At 45.4% G+C, this 25,555-nt stretch overlaps 2 protein-coding genes across 8 annotated transcripts in view; both read left to right on the forward strand.

Moving 5' to 3' along the window:
* The first annotated feature begins 620 nt into the window (after nt 1–620).
* Nucleotides 621–3,358, forward strand: LOC112870272 (D-dopachrome decarboxylase). Its single transcript, XM_025933405.2, has 3 exons — nt 621–835; nt 1,164–1,339; nt 3,110–3,358. The coding sequence occupies exons 1-3, from the start codon at nt 728–730 to the stop codon at nt 3,180–3,182; spliced, it is 357 nt and encodes a 118-aa protein (XP_025789190.1). The 5' UTR covers nt 621–727; the 3' UTR covers nt 3,183–3,358.
* A 2,624-nt stretch (nt 3,359–5,982) lies between these two features.
* The window catches only part of CABIN1 (calcineurin binding protein 1), a 155,702-nt gene continuing 136,129 nt past the window's right edge, over nt 5,983–25,555 (forward strand). For 2 of the 7 annotated variants that reach the window (XM_086681950.1, XM_086681957.1), the window contains exons 1-6: nt 5,983–6,083; nt 18,293–18,433; nt 20,201–20,277; nt 20,799–20,891; nt 22,143–22,256; nt 25,036–25,170. In XM_086681950.1, coding sequence (XP_086538076.1) covers nt 20,275–20,277; nt 20,799–20,891; nt 22,143–22,256; nt 25,036–25,170 — 345 coding nt within the window. In that variant the 5' untranslated portion in view covers nt 5,983–6,083; nt 18,293–18,433; nt 20,201–20,274. Of the gene's footprint in view, nt 6,084–6,179; nt 6,482–17,899; nt 18,434–20,200; nt 20,278–20,798; nt 20,892–22,142; nt 22,257–25,035; nt 25,171–25,555 lie in introns of those variants that run through there. The other 5 variants (XM_086681951.1, XM_086681956.1, XM_086681953.1 and 2 more) reach the window with 5 other exon arrangements.

Below are 25,555 nucleotides of genomic sequence, written 5' to 3' on the forward strand. Positions count from 1 at the left end.
AAAGAAAGATCCCCGCCCGGAAACAGTCCAGCCAATGAGATTGACTGTCACAGTTCTGCTACTGAAAAGCCATTGCACTTTTAACTCCCAGTTTATTCCCACGTACTTTTTTGTTTTTAACAGTCCTTCCCAATTCTTCCCTTTTCTCTGTAAAAAACAAAAACCAAACCAAACCAAAACAAAACAAAACAAAAAGTTTCTCTTCTTTGTTGGCTGGATTTTCCTATGGTTTTGCCTCAGGCTGCATGTCCCAAATTGCAATTTTCTGCTATCCTCGAACAAATAAAAAATTTCCCCCCGTTTTTACAGGTAAAATAACGGGCTATTTTATTTTCAAGGTTAACAAACTAAAAATGGATTAAGAAGCAGAGGACTGCAGCACCTAAAAGCCCAGTGAGCCAGAAAACCCCTGGCCAATGTGGCTGGAGCCAGCAGAGCCTGGGACACGGTTGGGTGGGGCCATGGCTTACCCAGTGTCTTTGGGGGAGGGTCACGAGCTCCACTCGTCCCCGCCTGCCTAGGACTTCCGGAAATCTGCGCCAGCAGAGGCGGGGTGTGGACTATGCAGCCAATCCCGGGGCCCTGCGTGTCTGCCCAGCCAATAAGGAGCCTGGTTTCCGTGGCGCCCCGCCACTGCTGTCTATTCCGCGACCCACGGGAACATCGATCTGTACCCTGTGTGTTCTTTCTCTGCTCGTGTGGCCTGTGCAGTTCTTTCCCACCAGACATGCCGTTTGTTGAGTTGGATACCAACTTGCCCGCCGGCCGTGTGCCCGCCGGACTGGAGAAGCGGCTCTGCGCGGCCACTGCAGCCATCCTGAGCAAACCTGAGGACGTGAGCGTGGACCGGGGAGCACGGGGCGGGATGAGGCTGGTGGACCAGGGGTCGGGCTCTGTCCACGTCCCGGCTTCCCTCACCGCAACCCGGGCTCCTCGTCACAGGGATCCCCGGCCTCCCTCTCTCTGTGACCCCGCGGCACCACCCCTCATGTCTGCTCCTTGCTGCCTTCCCTGGCCCTGAAACCAACATGACCTCCAAGGACCCCGCCCCGAGCCTCTAGCCCTGACCCCAGGGATCCATGCTTGTAGGGTCTTGCCCTCCCAGGTCCTCAGAGCAACTCGGCCTGTACAAGCTTCAGGCGAAACTTTCCTGTTCTCCGCAGCGCGTGAACGTGACCTTGCGACCAGGTCTGGCCATGGCGGTGAACGGCTCTACCGATCCCTGCGCGCAGCTGATCATCTCCTCCATCGGTGTGGTGGGCACGGCCGAGGAGAACCGTGGACACAGCGCCCGATTCTTCGAGTTCCTCACCAAGGAGATGGGCCTGGGCCAGGATCGGTGCGTGGGGGCAGGGAGAAGATGGGGGCAGTGATCCCATTCCAAGGCCCCTTGCAAGGCTGGGGGTAAAAAATGCACTCTTCTCCCTGCTCAAGAAGGGCCTAGGGCCCTAGGTCCTCGGATGGTATGTCTACCCTCAGAATGGTAGTGGAATTGAATGAATTCCTGGCTATGCCATGGTTCCCTTGACATGTGGGCAAGGCGTGGCTTCTCCAACCCCAATGTTTCCATCTGTGAAGTGGGAAGGCTCTCCTTTACTTCCTGGGGGAGTTGCCAGAGTCGTGTGAGATGGCAGTGCCCTGTATCTCCCTTGGCACCCTGCAGGGTAGAATGTTATTGACCTGACAAAGCTATAACCATTTATCATCTGCCTTTAGTCTTCTCCACAACTTAGAAAACCAAGAGTAATTTAATAGGAGAGCTTCTCCAGGCTGGTCAGGAGGGATTCTGGGAATGTCCTGAGGCTGTGTGACCTTTGGCCGTGTAGCCCAGCTAGGTCCCAAGTGAGGCTCCCAGGAGGGTCAGGGAGTAGTGGAAAGGACATTGGCTTGGATGTCTGGAGACCTGGGTTCTAGGTCCAGTGCAGCTGGGGGATGCCTGACAAACCTGAAAGTGAACCATCTCTGGTTTGTAGCCTTTTTTCTGTGAATAGAGGGGCATGTATTTTTTTTTTAAATTTTTTTTTAACGTTTATTTATTTTTTTGGGACAGAGAGAGACAGAGCATGAACGGGGGAGGGGCAGAGAGAGAGGGAGACACAGAATCGGAAACAGGCTCCAGGCTCTGAGCCATCAGCCCAGAGCCCAACGCGGGGCTCGAACTCACGGACCGCGAGATCGTGACCTGGCTGAAGTCGGACACTTAACCGACTGCGCCACCCAGGTGCCCCTAGAGGGGCATGTATTAAATGATCATCCAAGAAGACCATACAGCCCCCAAACATGGGATTCTGTGGCAGGGCTAAAGTTTCTTCCTGGGTGAAAAATATTCCTGCGCCAAGCCCATGCCTATGAGGAACTAAGAGCATGAGAAGCTTGAAAGAACCTTCCAGAATGGATCCTTTGTTAGCCCAGGAAGGCTGGTGAGGAATAGTCACTCCTGGGAGTGCTCAGACCTGGTCCTCAAGCTGGGGTGAGATAATAATTGTAACAACAATACGTAACATATGAATGCCTACCATGTGCCAGCTTATCTATAGCTACCTTGTATGCATGATCCCGTTGGATCCACGCAAGCCCTACCCCTCTGTTCACATCGCCTTGTGCGGACATGCCATCCCCATGAGGTTTGCAGATGGGAAAACTAAAGCTGTCACACACAGTCCTTCCCCTACTACCCCTTAGACTATCCCAAGTATCCTGCTCTTCATCAGGAACTTCCCATCACTTCTATGAGAGGGGCATGTTTATTCACTCCATAGACATGGGGGGGGGGTCACCCTATGACTGGTTTTGAGCTAGCCTTTGAGAAAACAAAGGTGTCTGGGGCACTGCACATGCCCCCAGGGGGCCTGGAGTTTGAAAGCAGGAGGGCTGCCCCTCTGAGTTTACAGAACATGCAGTGACCATAAAGGCTGCTGCGTCGAGTGTCTGTCCAGGGACAGCCACCATCCTGCTTCTGACAGGCCTGCAGGCTTCCAAAATGCCCTCTAGGCTAAGGCAGGCTGGTCAGGGAACCCATGGTGGGAGTGCCTGGCTAGGGGTCTTGGAATATGAAGCATTAGCCAAGGAGCTAATGACATCTTTTTTTTTCTTTTTCTGTCTCTTGAAGGATAATTATCCGATTTTTCCCCCTGGAGCCCTGGCAGATTGGCAAGAAAGGGACAGTCATGACTTTTCTATGATTGACACAGAGGGCATCTAGGACATCTGTGAGCTTTCTGCCCCTTCCAGAGAGGCCTCCTGGCAGAGGAAGGGCCTAGTGGATACCAGCTTCTGGCACCCCTTCATGCAGATATGCCTGTGGCCTCACAAGTCTTCTTCCTCCCCATCCTTGTGTCAAATAAATGAAGAGATCTTCTTTCTTTTCTTCTTCGTTTTTTAAATGTTTATTAATTTATTTTGAGAGAGAGAGAATGTGAGTGAGGGAGGGGCAGAGAGAGAGAGGGAGAGAGAGAGAATCCCAAGCAGGCTCTCCACTCAACAGAAGCCTGACTTGGGCCTTGAACTTGAGACCATGACCTGAGCCAATATGAAGAGTCGGATGCTTAACCAAGTGAGTCACCCAGGTGCCCTGCGACCTTCTTTCAAACATGACTTCTTTATCTCCTTTCACCCCTCCCTGGCATTCTCTGTCACCCTGGGCAGTGGTGTTGGTTTATGAGGTGGGAACTTTAGGGAACCTGAGAGATGGGATCTTTTCTGTCTTCGGGGCCACTGTCTCATGTATTGTATGTAGGCTGTTCAAATCCAAGTGTGGAAGGTGAAGCCTAGGGCCCTGCTCTCCATGCCCTGTGCAGGTTGGTTGGGCGGGCACTGATCCAGCTTGGGTCTTCCTACAGATTTTGCTAACCAGATGTTCTTGCCGTCAGCTTGGGTTGGCCCATGCAGTTTACTGCCCATGGAATGCTGTGCTCAGCAGGAGAGCAGGATGGCTGGGCTTCTGGGACCTTTCCTGGGCATTTCGAAACTCCCATCTTCTCCTATGAGTCTTGCTAAAAATTCTCGGTGGCTGTGTACCTTGTAAAACCCATGTCCTGGAATGGTAAACCTGGAAATACAATGTCTGCCATTAGAAACGGAATGAATGCAATCCCCGCCCCAACTCTAAATACTCTATCATACTTTCCATTTTCAGGGATATATGGGCAGGGTGCAAAGGGTGTCCTTTTTGGTTTCTTTCCAGATGTTTGATGCAGAGTTTACATATCATGACCCTTAGACACTGTGATGGGCACTGTATTTCCCTACAGAGTTGAAGGCCTGATCATTCTTGTCTTTAGTGTACCAGTGAAATACCAAATTGAGATTTTAAGTCTGTCCTGTTAATATAGTTAGTAAAGTTAGTTTCCAGTGGAGTGTTCTTGTGCCTGTGGTGTTTCTCCCTGACCACTGCTGTGGAATGCCATTAACAGAGCTTGGAGTTCCTTCCTTTGGCCCCCTGTCCCAACTGTTCCTGCACTCATTCCTTCTGCCAACATGGGTGTCCTGCTTCCCAAAGGGGCTCAGGGAATGTTTGTATCATTGAATGAATGGTTGAAGTGCCCAAGAAGGGATTCAGGCCTAACCCTAGCCAGGACTATAAGGCAGCAGCCTTCTACCTGGTCCCACCTTAAATGTCTTATCCCCACTGTAGTGAGTGTGATGTCATCTATTTGCTGTGGGGACGACTGTCCCTCCCCCCTCTCCACATTAGCCCCATTGTGGCCTTGAGCTTTGCCCCCTGGTAATACTGTGCTTCCTGAGGATCCAGCATGGCTTGCAACCTCCAAAAGCTTGCCACATAGCTCTCTATGGGACCACTCTCCCATCTTTTTTCAACTGTTTCAAGAGCTATTTCAAGATACAACTCAGGAATGAGAGCTGCATCCAAGGATGGGTGTTATCCATGAAACTTTGAAACCGTCTGTTTATGCCTCTGTCCACTGCCCCTCCCTCCAAGGCAAAGTGAAGGTTTGTGACTCAATTCTTTTTGAAACTCCCGGGTAGGGGCGCCTGGGTGGCGCAGTCGGTTAAGCGTCCGACTTCAGCCAGGTCACGATCTCGCGGTCCATGAGTTCGAGCCCCGCATCGGGCTCTGGGCTGATGGCTCGGAGCCTGGAGCCTGTTTCCGATTCTGTGTCTCCCTCTCTCTCTGCCCCTCCCCCGTTCATGCTCTGTCTCTCTCTGTCCCAAAAATAAATAAACGTTGAAAAAATTAAAAAAAAAAAAAAAAAAAAAAAAAAAAAAAAAAAAAAAAGAAACTCCCGGGTATCACTAAGGCTTTATTGTTCTGAACTGGCGCTTTGAATTCTTCACCATGATGTTACCATCTTTATGTAAGGTCAAAGAGAAAGCCATAACCTTCATTCCTGTTTAAATCATGGTTGCTGGAATCAAGAAAGGCTGGAAAGGCTGTGAAGTCTTTCTCAAAAAAGCTTCGCTCCCAAGAATTTAACCTCTCTCAGCCCAAGGCCGTTTTCAGGAAACTTTCAATGCGAATCCTCCTTTAGACTTTGGAATTCTGTCACTCCCTGGATAGACCGTTCGTCTACCCGGCCTTGATTTTTTGTGATTTTTGTTTTGGTTTTTCCTTTGTTTCATAGTTGATTGTATCTGTGCCTTCTGGGCTTCAAATTCTTTTCTGAAAAAGATGAGGCACGGGGTAGTAGAAAGGAGAACCCTCCTCCCCTGGTTCCAAGTGTTCCCCAAGTTTACATTGCCTTCAGAGTACCTGTGTCAGGTTGTAACAAACGATAACACGGCCCGTCGTCATTTAGCTACTGCTCAGGGCCGGGCACCGAACTCGGCGCTTCCCAAATATTACAAGCGATGGGGCGTGGAGTCCGACTGCAAGCTGGCGCTCCGAGTCCACAATAGTTCGAGTACCAAAAAGCAAGGACCTGGAAGGTTTACACTCCCGCGCTAGGCTGTTTGCAGCTCGCAGGGTCCACGAGAGCCTGCGCGGCGAGCGAGCAGCGCGTGCGCCCTCACTGATTGGCTAACGGAGCCGGCAACGGAGCCAATGGGAACGCGCCTTATTGTCAGGCGGGCGGCCAGCCGGCTTGGGGGTCGCGGCAGGCAGGCCGTTGCCGTGGAGACGCCTGGTGAGTTCCAGGACTGCAGGTTTGGGGGCATCCCTCTGGTGGGGGTGCGGCTCTGCCGAACCAGCGGCAGCAGCGGGGGCCCGAGCTTGAGGGGCGGCGGGCGGACGGGCCGAGGCTGGTGTCGACGCAGGGGGCGCCTCTGGTAGTCTGAGTGGCACAGTCAGGGAAACCGAGGCCAGAGAGCGGGAGCGGTGAGGCCCGGCCTCCAGGCTGTCTCGTGGGCCTCTTCAGGGCCATGGTCGCCATCCTTGGGTGCCTAGGACGGGGCTCCAGCATCGGGAGTGGTTTTCAGTGACAGCAGCAGGAGCCACCATTGATTTTACGTCCGCCGGGTGCTGAGCCCGGTGCTAACCCTCTACTGACGTCCTTTCCCTTCACCTTCACAGCAGCCCTGCGAGGTGAGTGCTGTTATTAGCGCCATTTACACGGGTGGAAACTGAGACCGGGGCGAGGGGAAGGGACTTGTTCAGAATCAGCTAGCTAACTAGTGGGTCAGACGAAGTCTAGACAAAAACATTTTTTTTTTTTTTAAGATTTTATTTTTTAGTAATCTCGACACCCAATATGGGGCTGGAACTTTCAACCCCGAGATCAAGAGCTGCATGCTCTACCGACTGAGCCAGCCAGACTGAATATCTTGACTGCACTACCTCCCAGGAGGAGGAGGAGGACCTTGGCTAGATAGAGTCTATTGACACTCTCAGGTGTCTTGCACAAGTGACTTTGGAGCCACTTAACTCTTTGGGGCCTGTGTTACTATGGACCTCTGGGTCAAAGACTTCCTTCAGAGGTTGGCAAATTCCAGTTGTAAGTGTAATAATATTTATAATATTAACATGTAATTATATCATAGTATGTTGTGAATGTAATAAACATAATTATAATAGTATTTTAGGCTTAGCATAGGAGGCCTGCTCTGTCTACTTAGTTCTGGCATTGTTTTTGTTTTTTAATTTTTTTTTTTAATGTTTATTTATTTTTGAGGGAGAGCGAGAGAGCGGGTGCGCTGGCTGGGGGCCTGGGGGTGGCGTGCAGAGGGAGAGGGAGACACAGAATCTGAAGGAGGCTCCAGGCTCTGAGCTGTCAGCACAGAGCCCAATGTGGGGCTCGAACTCACGAACTGTGAGATCATGACCAGACATGACCTGAGCTGAAGTCGATGCTTAATGCTCAATGGACTGAGCCACCCACGCACCCCAGCTCAGTTCTGGCATTGTGTAGTGGATACATGCAGAGACAATAGGTACACCAGTGGCAGTATTCCAATAAAACCTTATTTATGGACACTGAAATTTGAATTTTATGTAATTTTTATATAATTTTCATGTGTCACAAATTTTTTCATCCATTTAAAAATGTCAAAACCATTCTTTGCTCCTGGGCTGTATGAACACAGTAGGCGAAAGCCTCCTAGGGTAGAGGAAAGTGGGACCCAGCGAGGGGCCTCTTATGCCACAGCCAGGTAGTGCCACAATGTGGCCCAAGACCTAGGCCTCCTGACTCCCAGACCAGAGCATGTCAGGAAACACCACTGCTTATCACTGACTGGGTCAGGGTGCCGAGGTACTCAAAGTGTGCTGTTCTTTATGTGTTCTTAAGGTTGTGGAAACCATAGCCTAAAGAGTTTGGAAATTTGTGAGGTTAAACTCCTGAATGTGCTATTCTGGGATAATATGATTGCTGGGCTGGGAGGCTGAGAAATGAATAGATATTTTCTTTCTTTATTCAATAGCTGCTTTTTTTTTTTCCTCCTGCTAGTGGGTTTCTGGGGTTTGTGGTGAACAATACAGACATGGTCCCCATCCTCACAGTCCTTACAGATGATGAATACATAATCTCAAATGGCTATTTCTTTTTATATTGTTTATTTTAAACTAATTTTAGGTTTAGAGAAGAGTTGCAACAATAATACAGAGTTTCCTTCTGTCCATCACCCTCCTTTCCCTAATATTCACATCTTACATAATCATGATGGAACTATCAAGAACAGGAAACTAATATTGGTGCAGTTTTATTAACTCAGCCATTAACCTAGTATGAATATCACCAGTTTTGCACAATGTTCTATTTTTCATTCTGTGATCCTATCTAACTTCTCATTGCATTTAGTAATTGCTCCTTCATCCTTAATTACTTAGTCTTGTCTTTCTTGGTCTTGACATTTTTCAAGAGTACTGATCAGTTATTTTGCCTAATATCCTTCAACTTGGATTTGTCTCATATTTTCTCGTGATTGGAGTGAGGCCATGCATTTTTGGCCAGAATGATACAAACATTGTGTTGTCCTCAGTGTGTCATATCAAGGAGTTCAAGATGCTGATAGGTCTTATTACTGGTGATGTTTGTCTTGATTGCTTGGTTTAGTTGGTATCTGCTAGGTTTCTATACTATAAACTTACTATCTTTCTCTTTCTAGTTAGTAAGCATCTGTGTCAATGGATCCTCACCATTTTTTTGGAGGATTTACTTATTTTCTGGCACCACAAGATGTTCCAGGCTTATCTTTTTTTTTAAATTTCTTTTTCATGTTTGTTTATTTATTTTGAGGCAGAGAGAGAGACAGAGCATGAGCACAGGGGAGGGGTAGAGAGAGGGAGAGGGAGAATCCCAAGCAGACTGCACTTTCAGCGCAGAGCCTTACACAGGGCTTGGATCATGAACTGCGAGATCATGACCTGAGTCTAAATCAAGAGTTGGTTGCTTAACCCACTTAACCAGCTGAGCTACCCAAGCGCCCCTGTTCCAGGCTTATCTTGTGTACTCTCTACCCCTATTCTGGAATCGTAATTCTTTGTTATGTCCTTCAGTGTGGTTATGTAATTTGTAATGCAGTAGGTTCATTGTTAATGTTTATATTACATTTTGGGTTCCCCCTGGAACTTAGTTGGTTTTAATTATTTTTCGAGTGGGAAACATGACTGTGCTTCTAAGAGTAAGAAAGAACTGTAACAAAGGTATACTCTGGAAAGTGTCACTCACTCTCCTGCTCCTGCCACCTTGTCCCTGTTCTCCTCCACCTTTCACCCCTTTCCCACTTATCCCCTGCAGCTAACTGATCTCTTTGGTGTCTGGATTATCCTTTCTTTTGCACAAATGAATAGATGGTCATGTAATTTCTTAGCTCCTCTTCTTTTATATATGAAAGGTGGCATGCTAAAGATAATTGTGTTTCCTTTTGTCACTTAACAATGTCTTGAAAATCCTCCTGTATGTGTTCATAGAGATCTTATTCATTTTTTAAAAGTTTTATTGAGATAAAATTTGCCTATTTATTGAGATAAACTTTACATACAATTCAGTGGTTTTTAATATTCATAGAGTTGTGTGAGCATCACCACAATCAATTTTAGAGCATTTTGTCACCCCAAAAAGAAACCCTGTACCTGTTAGAAAACTTCTCACTGTCTCCCCCCTATGTCGAGGTGGTCACAAATACTTTCTGTCTATATAGATTTGCCTTTCCTGGATATTTCTTATTAATGGGATCATGCAAGATGTGGTCTGTGACTGGCTTCTTTCACTTAGCATAATGTTTTCATGGTTCATCCTGTTGTCAGTGTTCATTACTTTTTATTTATCCATTTGTCAGTTGATGGACATTTGGGTTATTTCTATTTTTGGTTATTATGAATAATGCTCTATAAACGTTTCCTCATTAATTTTTACAGCTACATATTACTTCATTGTGTGGATGTACCATAGTTTATTCATCCACTACACTATCTGTAGTCATTTAGGTTGTTTCCAGTCTCTTGAAATTACAAACAATGCTGGAATGAATAACCCCGTGTGTATGTATTTCATATTATTGGAGGTACATCTTCAAGATTGATTCCTAGAAGTGGAGTTGTTGGATTGAAACGTCAGGGCATTTGTAGTTTTGTTAGCTCTTGTCAAATTCCCCTCGAGAGTGGTTGTGCTAGTTGGCAATCCCATCAACAGTGTATGAAAATAATGCCTGTTTCCTGACAACCTCTCCAACAATTAAAATTTGTTAACTTTAATTTAATGACTTTAAATTTTAGTTAGTTAACATACAGTGCAATATTGGTTTCAGGAGTAGAATTAAATGATTCATCACTTACATACAACATCCAGTGCTTATCACAACAGGTGCCCTTTTTGTTTTTAAAATTTTTTAATGTTTATTTACTTTAGAGAGAGAGAGAGAGAAAGACAGAGCACAAACTGGGAAGGGACAGAGAGAGAAGGAGGCACAATCTGAAGCAGGCTTCAGGCACTAAGGTGTCAGCACAGAGCCCGACGCAGGCCTCAAACTCACCAACCCTGAGATCATGACCTGAGCTGGAGTCGGACGCTTAACTGACTGAGCCATGCAGGCACTCCAAGTGCCCTTTTTAATACCACCGCCGCCCCCCCCTCGCCCCCCGCTATCAACCCTCAGTTCTCTATCATTAAGAGTCTCTTGTGGTTTGTTTCCCTTCCTGCTTTTTTTCCCATTAATTTTAATTTTTGCCAGTGATAGTGACAGTATGATAGACATAGTGTCTCAGTGTTGTTTTAATTTGCATTTCTCTAATTATAAGCGGGTGTGAGCATTTTTTCATATGTTTGATAGCCAGTTGAATGTCTGTTTTTGTTGATTGTTTACTTATTTTCCCTATTTTTCTAGTTTTTTTTCTTTGCTTATTGTATAACGTACTTAATGTGAAATTTAATTTTTGAAGTATTTTTAAGTGTACAGTTTGATGACATTAAGACATCAACACTGTTATGCAACCATTACCACCATCCACCTCCAGAACTTTTTTCCATCTTCTGAAATTAAAACCCTGTACCTGTTAAACACTCCCTGTTCCTCCCCTCCCCCAGCTCCTGGCAACCACCATATTACTTTCTGTCTCTATGAATTTGACTGCTTTAGGTACCTCACGAAAGTGGAATCATACACTGTCATTTTGTGCTCGCTTATTTCACTAAGCATAATGTCTTCACGGTTCATCCGTGTGGTAGCATGTGTCAGAATGTCCTTCCTTTTTAAGGCTGAATAATACTGCATTGTATTTATATACCACATTTTGTTTCTCCATTCATCTATGAGTGGGCACTTACTTGGTTGCTTGTACCTTTTGACTATTGTGAATAATGCTGTGTCTATTAAGTTTTTAAGAGCTCTTTATGTATTTGTCTACAGTATATGTTGCAAATATTTCCAGTTTATCAGTTGACTTATGACTTCTTTTTTCTGATTAAAAATTTTTTTTCTAATTAAAAAATTATTTAATTTTATTGAAGTATAATTGACATATAGCACTATTCAGGTTTAAGGTATATAGCATAATGACTTGACCTATATGTATTGTGAAATGATTACCATAATAAGTTTTAACATCCATCATCTCATCTCATATAGATACAAAAAAAAAAAAAAAAGAAAAAATGTTTTTCCCTTGTGATAAGAACTCTTAGAATTTACTCTCTTAACTTTCAAAATATACCATACAGCAGTGTTAACTATAGTTATCCCTAGTACTTACTTATAACTGGAAGTTTGTACCTTTTAGCCGCATTCATCCAATTCTCTCCACTTCCCTCCCCTACCTCTGATAACCACAAATCTTTTTTTTTTTTAATTTTTTTAAATGTTTATTTATTTTTGAGAGAGAGAGAGATAGACCGAGTGCGAGTGGGGGAGGGGCAGAGAGGGGGGACAGAGGATCTGAAGTGGGCTTTGTGCTGACAGCAGAGAGCCCTATGTGGGGCTAGAACTCATGAACCAGGAGATCATGACTTGAACCGAAGTCTGACGCTTAATCGACTGACCACCCAGGCACCCCAAAATTTGAAACCATTTTTATGTAGTTAAATATATTAATCTTTTTTCCACTGCCTTTGGATTTTAAATCATGGTGAGAAAGCCTTTCCATATACAAAGTTAAAGAGGGACTCATCCATATTTTCTTCTAGTATTTGTATGGTTCCTTTGGTTTTCATTTAGATCCCTAATCCACTTGGAGTTTATTTATGTATATGGGGTGAGGTAAGGATCTAATTTTATCCTTTTCCAAATGGTTACCAATTTTTCCGAGCAAGTCTTACTACAGAGTTCATTTTGACCCCAGTGATTTGAGATACTACCTTTGCTATATTTTATTTTATTATTAAAAATTTTTTAATGTGTATTTTTATTTTTGAGAGAGAGACAGAGACAGAGTGTGAGTGGCAGAGGGGCAGAGAGAGGGAAACACAGAATCTGAAGCAGGCTCCAGGCTCTGAGCTGTCAGCACAGAGTTGGATGTGGAAGGGTCTCAAACTCACAACTGGTGAGATCATGACCTGAGCTGAAGTTGGACACTTAACTGACTGAGCCACCCAGGCACCCTTTATCATTATTTTTAAATGTTTATTGTGAGAGAGAGAGAGCAGGTGGAGGAGAGAGGGAGAGAGAAACCCAAATAGGCTCTGCACTGGCAGTGCAGAGCCTGACCCTGGAGCCCATTCTCACCAACTGTGAGATCATGACCTGAGCCAAAATCAAAAGAGTCAGATGCTTGACTGATTTAGCCAACTAGGTGCCCCTCTCATATTTTATTTTTATTTTATTTTTTTAATGTTTATTTATTTATTTTGTGAGAGAGAGAGAGAGTGTGTGTGTGTGTGTGTGTGTGTGTGTGTGTGTGTGTGTGCGCGCGCGCGCACGTGGGCCCGCATGTGGGGGGGAGGGTCAGAGAGAGAAGAAGAGAGAGAATCTCAAGCAGGCTCTGCGCTGTTAGTGCAGAGTCTGATCTGATGCTGGGCTCGATCTCAAGAACCCTGAGACCATGACCTCAGCCAAAATCAAGAGTTGGACACTCAGCCAACTGAGCTGCCCAGGTGCCCCCACCTTTGCCATATTTAAAATTTTCATATGTACTTGAGTTTGGGCATGATCTCTGTATCATGCATGTATCAGTACTACTCTTTTAAAAAAAATTTTTTTTTCAACGTTTATTTATTTCTGGGACAGAGAGAGACAGAGCATGAACGGGGGAGGGGCAGAGAGAGAGGGAGACACAGAATCGGAAACAGGCTCCAGGCTCCGAGCCATCAGCCCAGAGCCTGACGCGGGGCTCGAACTCAGGGACCGCGAGATCGTGACCTGGCTGAAGTCGGACGCTTAACCGACTGCACCACCCAGGCGCCCCTCAGTACTACTCTTTTAAGTACTAAGGCTTTATACAGTGTTCTTTAATGGTAGGGCTTATCCCCCTCTTGTAGCTCTTCTTCTTCACTGTTTTCCTAGCTGTCTTACATGCTTGTTTTTCTATATGAAAACTTGTCTATATGTCAACTTGTCTAGTATCTTGTTGATACTTTTATTTGTATTGCATTGATTTTATAAACTTAGGGAGAACTGACATCTTTATAATATTGAGTTCTGTCTAAGAATGTCTTAGGTTGTCATTCCATTTGTTCAACTTTAGTGTCTTTTGGTAGTGTTTTAAGATTTTCCTTGCATAGGTTGCACATTTCTTGTTAACTTAATTTCTAAATATTTAATCATCTTGTTACTATAAACAGGATTTTTCTCTATCATAATGTCTTCTGTTTATTTTTTATGTGAACACTATTGATTTTTGTATGTTAATTTTCTATCATGCTACTTCATTGAGTTCTTTTATTATTAAGTTTTATCGTTGGTGTTGGGGTTTTCCAGGTATTTTATTATATTGTCTGAAATTAAAGATTGTTTTACTTCTTCTTTACCCATTCTTATACCTCTAAATGGTTTCCCTTTTCTTATGGCAATGCTAATAAACTATGTACAGTGGTGGATAGTAGCAGACATAATGGGCATCCTTACTTTGTTCCTGATATTAATGGAAATGCCTTTAGTGTTTCTCCATTAAATAAGATTTTGGTTTTAGGACTAATGTATATAACAAAGTATCCTTCAATTTTTATTTTCTTGAGTGCTTTTTATCATCAGGGGTGTTGAATTTTGTTAAAGGCTTTCTCTTCTTTGGAGATAATAATACGATTCCCCCCCGTCCTTAGATGATTTTATTGTGTTTTCACATATATGAGTATTTGTGTTTTTATTGTTAGTATTTCATTAAAATTTCTCCAATTTTAATTGCATTTCCTTTCATCCAAAAGTTGTGGAGGTTCTTAAATTTTTAGATAGAAGGATCTGTCTTTGGTTGTTGTTCATGGTGGTGGTTGTAGTATTATTAAATTCCAGTTTTAACTTATTGTGATCAGAGATATTTTAAGATTTAATTGTACTTTATAAAGATGTTTTCTCTGTGACTTCAGAGAAGTCTGTGAACATGCTGTGAGCACTGGAGAATGTGTAGTCTATGTTTGCTGGGTATAGAGTGATACACATCTGTAAGTTCTGTAATTGTTTTGTCGTTTAGATCTTCTATCTCCTTAACTTATTTTTTTTTTCTCCATTTGGCCTGTCTCATACTGAGAGTGGTGAGCCAAATTTCTTATTATTAGTGCATTTTTATTTATGTGTCCTAGCATCTCCTGTGGTTTTTGTTGCAGAGAGTTGGTTGCTATGTTATTTGGTGTATATTTTTTTAATTCCATAGCATATTTTATTTTATTTTAGAGAGAATGTGCATGTGTGTGCATGTGAGCGAGCAGGGGAGGGGGAGAAAGAGAGGGAGATCCATGAGATCATGACCTGAGCTAAAATCCAGAGTCAGATGCTTAACCTACTGAGCCAGCCAGGAGCCCCATATATATTTTTTTAGATTTGTACCTATTTATTTTTTTGCAACTGTTGTGACATATTTTTTTTTTCTATTTTGATCTCCATTTGTTTGTTGCTAACGTATAGAAATACAGTCACTTTGTGGGTGTTGACCTTTACCCTGTGGCTTTGCTAAACCCACTTGATACTTATTAAACTTAGGGTTTTTGGGGCACCTGGGTGGCTCAGTTGGTTAAGCGTCCGACTTCAACTCAGGTCACGATCTTGCGGTCCGTGAGTTCGAGCCCCACGTTGGACTTTGGGCTGATGGCTCAGAGCCTGGAGCCTGCTTCGGATTCTGTGTCTCCCTCTCTCTCTGCCCCTCCCCCATTCATGCTCTGTCTCTCTCTGTCTCCAAAATAAATAAACGTTAAAAAAAAAAAACTTAGTGTTTTATTTTATAGATATTTTTGGATATTCTATGTAGACAATTACATCATTTGTGAATATGGACAGTTTCATTTCTTCCTTTTTAATTATCTCTTTTTGTTTTTATTTCTTTTTCTTGCCTTATTATAGTGGCTAGCATTTCTAGTATACTGTTGAATAGGAGTGATAAGAGTGGATGTCCTTGCCTTGTTCCTTATCTTAGGGGGCAAAGCATTCAGTCTTATGGTTAAGTATAATGTTAGCTGTAGCTTTTTTGGTAAATGCTTTTTGTCAGATTGAGGAAGTTTCCTTTCATTCCTCGTTTTCTAAAAGTTTTTTTTTTTTAATCATAAATGGAGAACACAGTGTGTGATGATCATGTGCAGTAGGGGCCACATCAGAGGGGAAGCTCCTTGATGAAGTCCCATTTGGGTTGAGATGGGAATGCTTCTCTTTACTCAGGAATGTTACAGTTCACAGTGTTACCGAAGCCATCAGTGAGCTGTTCCTTTATGTGGCTTCTCAACTTGGCTTGCCCTACAAGGGGGCATCCTGTGAGTGACAGATGCTGGTCTTTGAGAAAGATTTGACTGAGAAATTAAATGTCTTCTACTAAAACAGACAAGCTGCCTAGATACCACTCATTTGCTTGCTCATTCCTTAATGGAGTACTCTGTTGGTACAAAAGATAAAGACAGGACTATTCAGGTGCTTATAGGCTGGTAGGTGGGAGAGACCCAGAGACTGGGTAATTCCAGTGCAGAGGTGAGACTGTGTAGAGGAAATTTAGAACGTACTTTTGCTGTATTAAATCAGTATAAGATTTTCAGTTTTGAAAAGCTTTATTTTTATGTTTTAGGTAAAAAATTCTTATATGTACTGATATTTAAAAACCCAAGGCCAGTTTTAAGGTAATAATTACTATGTACTATTTTGGCAGAAGTAAAGTAAAACAGTCTGTGTTACAGAGTCTCCACAGTTCTCTCAATGTGTATTAGAGTACAGTATTCTGACTCATTCTTTATTTTGCTACTGGGAATTGAGGGGGCTGAGGAAGAGTGGTAATGATCGGATGGAATTGAGGGGCTATGGCAGAGGGATGCTGGTCTCCTGGGACTAATGTGCATGAGTCTTTGTGAGGATCACTTTTTTAGGTTCCTCTTGAAATGTTGTATGAACACTTACAAGTATGCCTCAATTCCAATATGTATCTGTGTCCAGCCCTCCCGACTGCCAGCCTTATGAGATATGCATTATCATACCCATTTTGCAGAATAGGAAACTGAGGCATAAGGGACTGGCTGATCTGCCTGAAGTCACAGTGCTAGAAGAAAAATAGGACCCTAAGCCCAGTAATCTTTCCAGAGGCTCTTTTAAGTTTAAGTGAGATAATGCAAATGTGCCTTATAAGTGTCTGGGATAGACTATAGAGGTAGAGGAGTGGAAGGTACTGTATTTTTAGATTATGTTAAAGTTAGCCCAGGAACCCTTTCCAGCGGGGACAATTGGCTTGAGTTTTAGCATGGATTTTTAGCAATTCAAAACAATTAGGAAGCTTGAAGTTTCTATTTTCTCTTTGGCACCATGGGCTCCTCGAGGGTTTCCTGGCCCTGACTGTAGTACCCAGGGAGCACTAGGGGAGTCTAGGGGCTTTCTTTATGGAGGCAGGTGGGCAGAGGGGTGGGCAGGGACTTACGCAGCAGGTGGGACCAGAAACCTCTCTCTTGACTTGGAGCACATGGTTTTCCCTCCAGCTTGGCTGGTTATCTTTCATTCATTCTGTCCTGAGGAGGTGTCTCCTGTCAGCTCTGAAATGGAACCTGAGTTCGTCCTGGTCCTGGGGGACACAGAAGCCCCAGGGGAAGGTACCGGCCCATCTGGCACAATCCCGGTAGTTGTTAGGTACCTTCCTGCTAGGTGCTGCTGAGCAAGAACAGGCAAGCTCTCCTCTTTCAGGAGTAGGTCGGCCCTGGGCTGATGTTCTCCCACCTATGGACGTGGGTCCCACTGCTGCTACACAGAGACCTGATCCCTCAGTCATCTCGGGGTCCTCCTCTCGTTTTTTTCTGCATGGGGATTCAGGTGGCGTCTGGGAAGACTTACTGTGACCTGGAGCTAGCACCTGCCCTGTGGGGAGCTGGTTGGGGGCCTATGGTTAGGTGTCATCACCACCCTCCCTGCACTCTTTACCCCAATTTATAATTGTTTACCCTTGCTTTCAGTTCTTTTGGGTATAGACCCAGACGTGGAAATGCTGAGGCATAAGGTCACCTTAGGTTTAAATTTTTGAGGAACTGCCATACTGTTTTCCACAGCAGTGCACGAGGGTTCTAATTTCTCTACGTTCTTGCCAAAGCGTGTTGTTTTCTATGTGTGTATGTTTTGTTGTTGTTGATTTTATTTATTTTGAGAGAGAGAGAGAGAGAAAGAGAGAGAGAGAGCGCACAAGCAGTGGAGGAGCAGAGAGGGGGAGAGAGAATCTTACAGGGTTCCATTTCACAAACTGTGAGATCATGACTTGAGTTGAAATCAAGAGTCAGTCACTTAACCGACTAAGCCACCAGGTGTCCCTTAAATAATAGTTTAGATGCAGAGTTTTAATCATATAATTTCTACTTTACTGTCTCTCTCTCTCTCTTTTTTTTTTCCGTATTGTGTGGTGGTCACAGTGTCTAACATGGCATAGCTTATGGTGAAGCAGCAATTTCCAGACTTAGTAGAAACATTCTTTTTTCCTAAATATAGAACCCAGGAGATAAAATAGCTGTTAGCCTAGGGGATGTTTGAATCTTCCTTGTAGGTGAAAAGACTGTACTTCCTTTCTTGTAAGAATCCTTGGAGAACTCAGAACCCAGTGTGGAAGCCCTACTACAAATCATTGCTGTGGTGCCGTTGGCAACAGTAGCAGTCCTTTTAAGTTGTAGGTTGTAGGGGTGGAACGTGCATTCAGTCTGTATGCCTGGGCTCGCTCCCACTGCTGGATCCTTCCAGGGCCTTCTTTCTGCCAGCATCTCAGATGGGACTTTTTCTGATTCCTCTTTTGGCCCTATCTGGCTTGTTTGGGGATGCCCTCTGTCCCAGCCCCTCAGGCCAGAACCCTTGGTGTTATCCAGAAACCTTCTGTTACCTCCAGGCTCCCTGGTGCTGAGTCCTGTGAGCCTGCCTCCTGGAGTGCGTCCCTTCTGTCCACTACCACTGCCCCATCCAAGTTCCTGTCATCTCTTTGTTTAATGACAGCATGTAATTCACATACCGTGTAGTTCACCTATGTGAGGTATGTAAGTCAGTAGTTTTCAGTGTGTTCACAGAGTTGTGTAACTGTCACCATAACCAATTTTAGAACATTTTCATCCCCCTAGAAAGAAATCCTGTACCTATTAGTAGTTACTCCCCATTTGCCCCTCTCCTGCTGCCCATTATCCACTTTCTGTTTCTGTAGATTTGCCTGTTCTAGACATTGCATGTAAATGGAATCAGACAACATGTGGCCTTTTTTTTTTTTAATTTTTTTTTTTTCAACGTTTATTTATTTTTGGGACAGAGAGAGACAGAGCATGAACGGGGGAGGGGCAGAGAGAGAGGGAGACACAGAATCGGAAACAGGCTCCAGGCTCTGAGCCATCAGCCCAGAGCCTGACGCGGGGCTCGAACTCACGGACCGCAAGATCGTGACCTGGCTGAAGTCGGACGCTTAACCGACTGCGCCACCCAGGCGCCCCAACATGTGGCCTTTTGTGACTGGCTTCTTTCATTTAGCATCAAGGTTGATTCATGTTGTAGCAGCTCTCAGTACTTTAGTCTATTTTATGATTGAAGAATAATCAACATAACACATTTTATATATCCATCCATTTTATTTATCCACTCATCAGTTGACAGACATTTGGGCGGTTGCCACCTTGAAGCTGTTATGAATAATGCTGCTATGAACATTTGTGAGCAAGTTTTGGTGTGGACATGTGTTTCATTTCTCTCGGGTAGATACTTAGGAATGAAATTTCTGGGTCATATGGTAACTCCATGTTTAACATTTTGAGTAACTACCAGACCGGTTTCCACAGTGGCTGCCCACTTTACCTTCCTATCAGTAATGTATGAGCTTCTAATTTCTCACATCCTCACTAATCCTGTCATTTTTTGCAGACTTCAAACTGGTCTACTAAAACTGGTCTTCAGGGGCGCCTGGGTGGCGCAGTTGGTTAAGCGTCCGACTTCAGCCAGGTCACGATCTCGCGGTCCGTGAATTCGAGCCCCGCGTCGGGCTCTGGGCTGATGGCTCAGAGCCTGGAGCCTGTTTCCGATTCTGTGTCTCCCTCTCTCTCTCTGCCCCTCCCCTGTTCATGCTCTGTCTCTCTCTGTCCCAAAAATAAATAAACGTTGAAAAAAAAAAAATTTAAAACTGGTCTTCAGACTGGCTCTGATATTTTTTCGTTTATATTTTTAAAATTTAGTTTTCCCAGAAACTCTCAGTGGCTCCCGTTGCCAACAGGATAAAGCTCCTAGTTCCCCCCGCATGGTATCCTTTCATCATCCACACCATCTCTGCTCTAAGATTGCACTCTGGGCTGTACTGGCACCCGCACGTGTCCCCATTCCACCCCCCCCCCCCCGCCCCCGCCTCTTTGTTTAGCCACCCTTCACTGCAGTGCTGTCCATTCCTGATCACTATCCTTGATCACTTCAAGTGAATTGTTTTCCACTGTTAGACGTTGCCTGGGTTTCTCTTCGTTTCATTCAACTGTTGAAAAAAATAACCGTTTATAGGTCTGTTGTCTCTGCTGAGCAGTGAGCCCTGGGGGGGCAGGAGTTGGTCTCACTCTTCTGTGTCCCCTGTGCCTGGTGTCTTATCTGGCTAGAGAGAAGCTCTGGCCTGGGGACCTGGGTGACATCACAGCTGTCCCAAGGCAGTCGCTCACCAGCCTGTGTGCTTAGAGCTGGTCAGACCCCTGGACTTGGGAACTGCTTCGTGGTGGGCCCCCGGAACTATGATGTTGCTGGTGCTTCCTGGGCCCTCTCTCAGTCTCTCTTGTTTCCTGTCTAGGAGATTGTGGACTGGCACAGCCCCTGCCAGTGATGGGAAGTGGTGCTCGGTGGCAGCAGTGAAGCTCTCTGAGTATGGTAAGGATTGGTGCTTGCCTATTTTCCTGGCATCAGTGTTATTTTGTCACTTTGCTCCTGGGAATGTGGGACATTTTCCTAGGTGACACTCAATATGGGGCAGCCTTCCTCCTGGGAGAGCTTTTGGCTCATTTGAGGGTAAGGATATTTGACCTTCTGTTGGAGTGGCTTGCAGGGCCTCATCACAGTTGCAAGAAAGGTACAAAGTTAGCATGCTTTGTTGGAGTCTTCCACTGTGTCTGGCCATTGCTAGGGTGTCCCCAGTCTGTTCCTTACGCAGTGAACAGTACCCAGGACATGCTCCCCAGATAGATTGTTACGGCCCCCCAGACATGTTCTGGTCCTTATTTTTTTTTCTCAGTGATCATTTGTTGTTCATTACTCAGATTCTGAGATGGCCATAGCTGTTCGAGGTAGAAAAGATTATGTGCCAGAGCAGAGTTGTATTCATTGTAGGTTGTTAAAGAGACAAGTGACATCTCAAAAGCAACTTTTTTCCTCCCTCAAATCCCTGTTTTTAGATTCGAATTGCAGCCTTAAATGCCAGCTCTACAGTTGAGGATGATCATGAAGGAAGCTTTAAAAGCCACAAAACACAGACCAAGGAGGCCCAGGTATGTAATCCATGGTCTTCCTCTGCAGGTAGACCTTGCTTTCCATTTCTGTAGGTGGTACCTCATTTTAAACGCATTCAAGTGACTTAATGGGATTTCACAGGAAAATCCCATTTTGAAAGATAGCTAGTTAGTTCTCCATCTCATGTTAAACCTGCTTCACTTAGAGATGGTCACACTGAAGAGAAATTCTGTATTCTATGAGCAGTGTTTGGACCAGTCCAGCTCCTGGGCCCGCTTCCCCAGCTGGGGCTAGCTTTCCATGCAACCCATTCTTTGTGCACGCTTCAGGGATTGCACCCAAGGGATGGTAGCATATTAATGGTAGATGGTGCTTTGAGGTTTCCTGGTATACTGTCCTCACTTTCCAATGTGAGGAGGCCCTTGATGGGAGCTGCCTTGATTGGGGTTGGTCGGGGGCCAGGTTCAACTTCAGCTCTCTGGATTCTTGGTCTTTCCTCTCTACTATGAAGCCTGGCATTCCTTCCATTTCAGCCTGCCTCTTTCCTTCCTTCCTTCCTTCCTCCCTTCCTCCCATCCTCCCATCCTCCCATCCTCCCATCCTCCCATCCATCCATCCATCCATCCATCCATCTATCCATCCATCCATCTCTCCACCGGTGTCCTGCCTTAGTATAGCAGTGGTTCGCTTCTTCTTCCTGCCTTGGGTTTCCCTGGAATAAACATGTGCCTCCTCTTTCACAGGAGAAACCAAGGCAGTCTGGAGCCCTTTCAAAACTCTGCTAGTCCTCTATCCCTGGTCCTCAAGGGATGTCAGTGGGGCCCAGCCTGCCCAGTGCCCCCTCTGTCCTGGAGGAGGTTGTCGCCCTCCCTGGGCAATGATGAGGCTAGGGCAGAGTGGCAGGGAGAAAACAATGGAAACCATCTATTCTCTAGGAATCACTGGGTTATTATGGCTGGTGAGGCCACTCTCCCAGCTTCACCCAGAAAGGTCCAGCTGAGTTTATAACCTTGCTGTTGCTGTGACCCTGTGTCCCTGGGCCAGTGTTTTTTGCTATTGCTTAGACTCAGTTGAGCCTGTGTTGCTCCTGTCTCCTTGGGGGACTCCTGAGGGGTTCTTCTCATAGTAATGAGCTCCTGGGAGGTTGGAGTATTAGAATTGTTTCCACTACAGAGGTTATAGCTGTCAGTTAACATGGCCTTGACTGCAGTCTCCCTTACACACACTTTTGGCTTAAAAAATGACAAACCTTTATACTGTGTGAGAATATCTCTTATCTTGGTTCCCAGGAAGCAGAGGCTTTTGCCTTGTATCACAAGGCCCTGGACCTCCAGAAACATGACCGGTTTGAGGAGTCAGCCAAGGCCTACCATGAACTCCTGGAGGCGCGCCTGCTGCGAGAGGTGAGGCACCATAGACCAGGTGGCGGGCTTGCCCTCTGCCCTCCCACTTCTTGGCTGGGCAACCTTGGACATGTTACCTCCCCTCTTTGCCCCTCAGCTTTCCCACCTGTAGAGTGTCAGCCTCGTTGGATTGCTGTGAATTCCCTGAAGGTTGAGTGAATTCAGTGAAGCATCTAGAGTGGTTTTTGGTGCATAGTAAGAACTCTTTGTCGGCTATTTTATTACATTTTCTTTACAACTTCTCTGCCAAGTTGGTGGGGGCTGTTGTCCCCGTTTTACAGTTGTGGAAATGGAGGCTTAGTGAAGTGTTGATAGCTCAAAGCCATCCAACTAGTGAAGCATTAGAGCCAGGATTGGAACCTATGGTTTCCTGATACTTAATGATCCTGTTGGCAACACATTTTGGCAAATGCCGTTTGGGTGATAGCCCATGAGCTCAGAAAGCCTGTGTAGATGCTCTGTGGGCATTTGAAAAACAGTTGGAGAAAGGGCTGGAAAAACAACACAGAGGCACGCTGAGGACACAGGGTATGGGCAGAGAGGGATAGGCAGGGCAGGACCTGGATCCAGCCTTGGGGCCATGCTAGTGATGAGTGAGTTCAACCTGAGTTGACTGGGTCATGGAGATGTTGCCTGGAGGTTTGAAAATGAGTCTCAACTTAAAATTGATTTAAGAAGAATTATATTTCATTAGGAGGAAAGGTTTTGTTTTCAAGTAGCCAAACACCAAACACAGAGACATGCAATAAGGAAGCAGACAGACGCTATCCATGGACATTTTCTAGAACACAGTCCTTCAGTTGAGCAGTCTCCTATACCTCTAGGAAGACAAACACTTGTGTCTCAAGTCCCTACCCCTGGATAGTTTCTACCACTAATGAGGCAAAATGCTAACTGAGTTCTAATTGTCAGTATGAGGAGTCTATCCCTTCTCTTACTCAAGGTATCTGTTCATGTTCCTAATTGGATAGCTTGTCAGGATTCTTTAGTGCTGGTTATAGCGTCTTAGAATTAGGGCCATGGGAATTGCGATCCATACCTCCCCCTTTAGTAGAAAGTGAGTGAGGGCCCAGAGATGAAAATGACTTTATTCTACTTTACTGAACTTCAGCCATGGGCCAGGGACTGGATATGTTTCAGGAGTGGATCTTCCCTCAGACCACAGAAGAGTGGGCCTCAGAGGTGTGAGCAGGTGAGCACAGCACCGAGTCAGAAGGGTGCTGGCCGGATGTCGGCCTTGTAGCCATAGCTGTGTCCATCTCTCTGTATATCAATTTCAGTCTTAAATGACTGCTGTAGCACTCTCCTCCCTGGCTTATAAAAGTAAAAGGTGGTCACCATAAACAATCAAAAAGTACAGAAAATATACAGAAAAGTTTGTTTTCACATTCATCAGGCATTGGTGTACCTAAAAACTAAATTATGTAGTTATAGTAGCACAAACACTTGGCATAAACAGGTCATGGAACACAGCTGAATCCTAAGAAGCAGACAGCTTAGTTGGTATACATGCTGGTGGTGGCTTGTTGGGGCGAGCTCTTTGTCTCCTGTGGCATCAGCCTGCATGTCACGGAGGATGGAGAATGGTGCTGAGTCCAGCTGGTTAAGTAGGAGGTTAGTGACAAGAGCTTCTGTTGTGTCTGGATGTACCACTTACTATCTAGTCTCCAGGGTGGACTCACACAGCTTCTGTAAAAGGGCTTTTGAACAGTTCTGTACCTGGAGGGCAAAGGTACCTGGTGTCCAGCCTTGGTCACCCTGTCGTTGGGAATCTTTCTGCAGCATAAGCCAGACGACAGGAAAAGATCGTGAATGAAGCCTGATTTGAGCCTTTCAGTCTTCTTGTTGCAATTCCTTAAGACACTAGGGTAGATTTCTTGGGATTAGTCAAGGGGTGTGTCCTAAAGTGTGCATGTCCTCAGATCTTATCTGTCCTGACCATGAAGAATGATGTGTGGGGGTGACCTGTCCCAGGACAAGGCTGGGATTTGGACCTGCCCCTGGAAAGAATTTCTTTGCGCCACCGAGTTTTTCTGTTAGTAAATGTTTTACTCCTTGTCCCATGGTTAGAGCAGTAGTTTGTCTCATCAGGGATGTCTTAGAAGTTGTAGCATTTTCAAAGAGTTTTCATAAAAGCTGTAGTGAAGTAACTTTCTATATAAAGCACGTTTACAATCTTTACGTTCTCCTGTCTCGTTTGCACTTTTGATACTTAGGGTAGGATTTACTGTTATAAATCAGAGGCCCTTGGGGCACTAACTTTTTAGTTAAGGTAACTTATCCACAGTCATGTGATGATTACAGAGGTGGGAGCTTAGCTTCCTGACTCCTAATCCAATAGTCTTCCTGCTGCGGAATGTGTAGAGATGTGTTAGTTGGCTGCCTAGGCACCTCCAGATCCTGCTGCTGCCCCTAGGTGGCTTCCTCATGCCCTGTTCCCCCTCTGTAGGCTTGGTGATGTGGGGGAGCTGTGGGCTCCAGGCTTGACCTTTCGGGCATGGCTGTAGTGATAGGGAGGGTTCCCCCTGTCTCTTTTCGTTCCCAGACTATCTGCAAACTGCCTTGTGGTGGTCTGACTTTTCTTCTCTGTCTGCTTGGAGCTGGAGGGGTCCCCCAAGAACATCTAGCGTAGTGCTTTCATTTTCCAATGGACGGTGCCACCGGACTGGGCCAAGGGCCTGCGGCAGAGACCAGCCCGGAAGTCAGGTATCCTGCTGACTGCCTGCCGAGGCTTCAAGGCCTAGGTGTCCCTTCTAGGTGTCTCTGTTTTTGTTTATAGGCAGTTTCGTCTGGTGATGAGAAAGAAGGGTTGAAGCACCCTGGGCTGATGCTGAAATATTCCACATATAAGAACCTGGCCCAGCTGGCAGCCCAGCGAGAAGACCTGGAGACAGCCATGGAATTCTACTTGGAGGTGTGGTTTTGGCAGCGCTCAGCTCCCTCAGGGTTTTTGAAAGCTCTCGGTGGAGGGGGTGAGGTTGTGGTCTTATTGGCTAAAGAGAAGAACTTGTAGTGGCGCATTGCTGAGCTGTGGTGCCTGAGACCTTCATCAGCGGGTGGTAACAGGGAGTTCAGAGAGAGCAGGGGCCCGCATGTGCGTTCGTCCTCTGCCACTCAGGTGTGTGTGCGTACCCTCTCTGGGCCTCCAGGTCCATACCAGGATGGTGGGCATAGTAAGAAGGAGGGTGTTTATGAAAATTAAATGAATTGGTACATACACAAGTTATGAGAGCACAGCCTGCCCCCTGGTACCCTGCTCCTGCTCATTGCCGTATCGCCATGATTTCTGTGTTACCGTC

This window comes from Puma concolor, chromosome D3 (genome assembly GCF_028749965.1).
Source record: "Puma concolor isolate L17-30 chromosome D3, mPumCon1.1.hap2, whole genome shotgun sequence".
Classification (NCBI taxonomy): domain Eukaryota; kingdom Metazoa; phylum Chordata; class Mammalia; order Carnivora; family Felidae; genus Puma; species Puma concolor.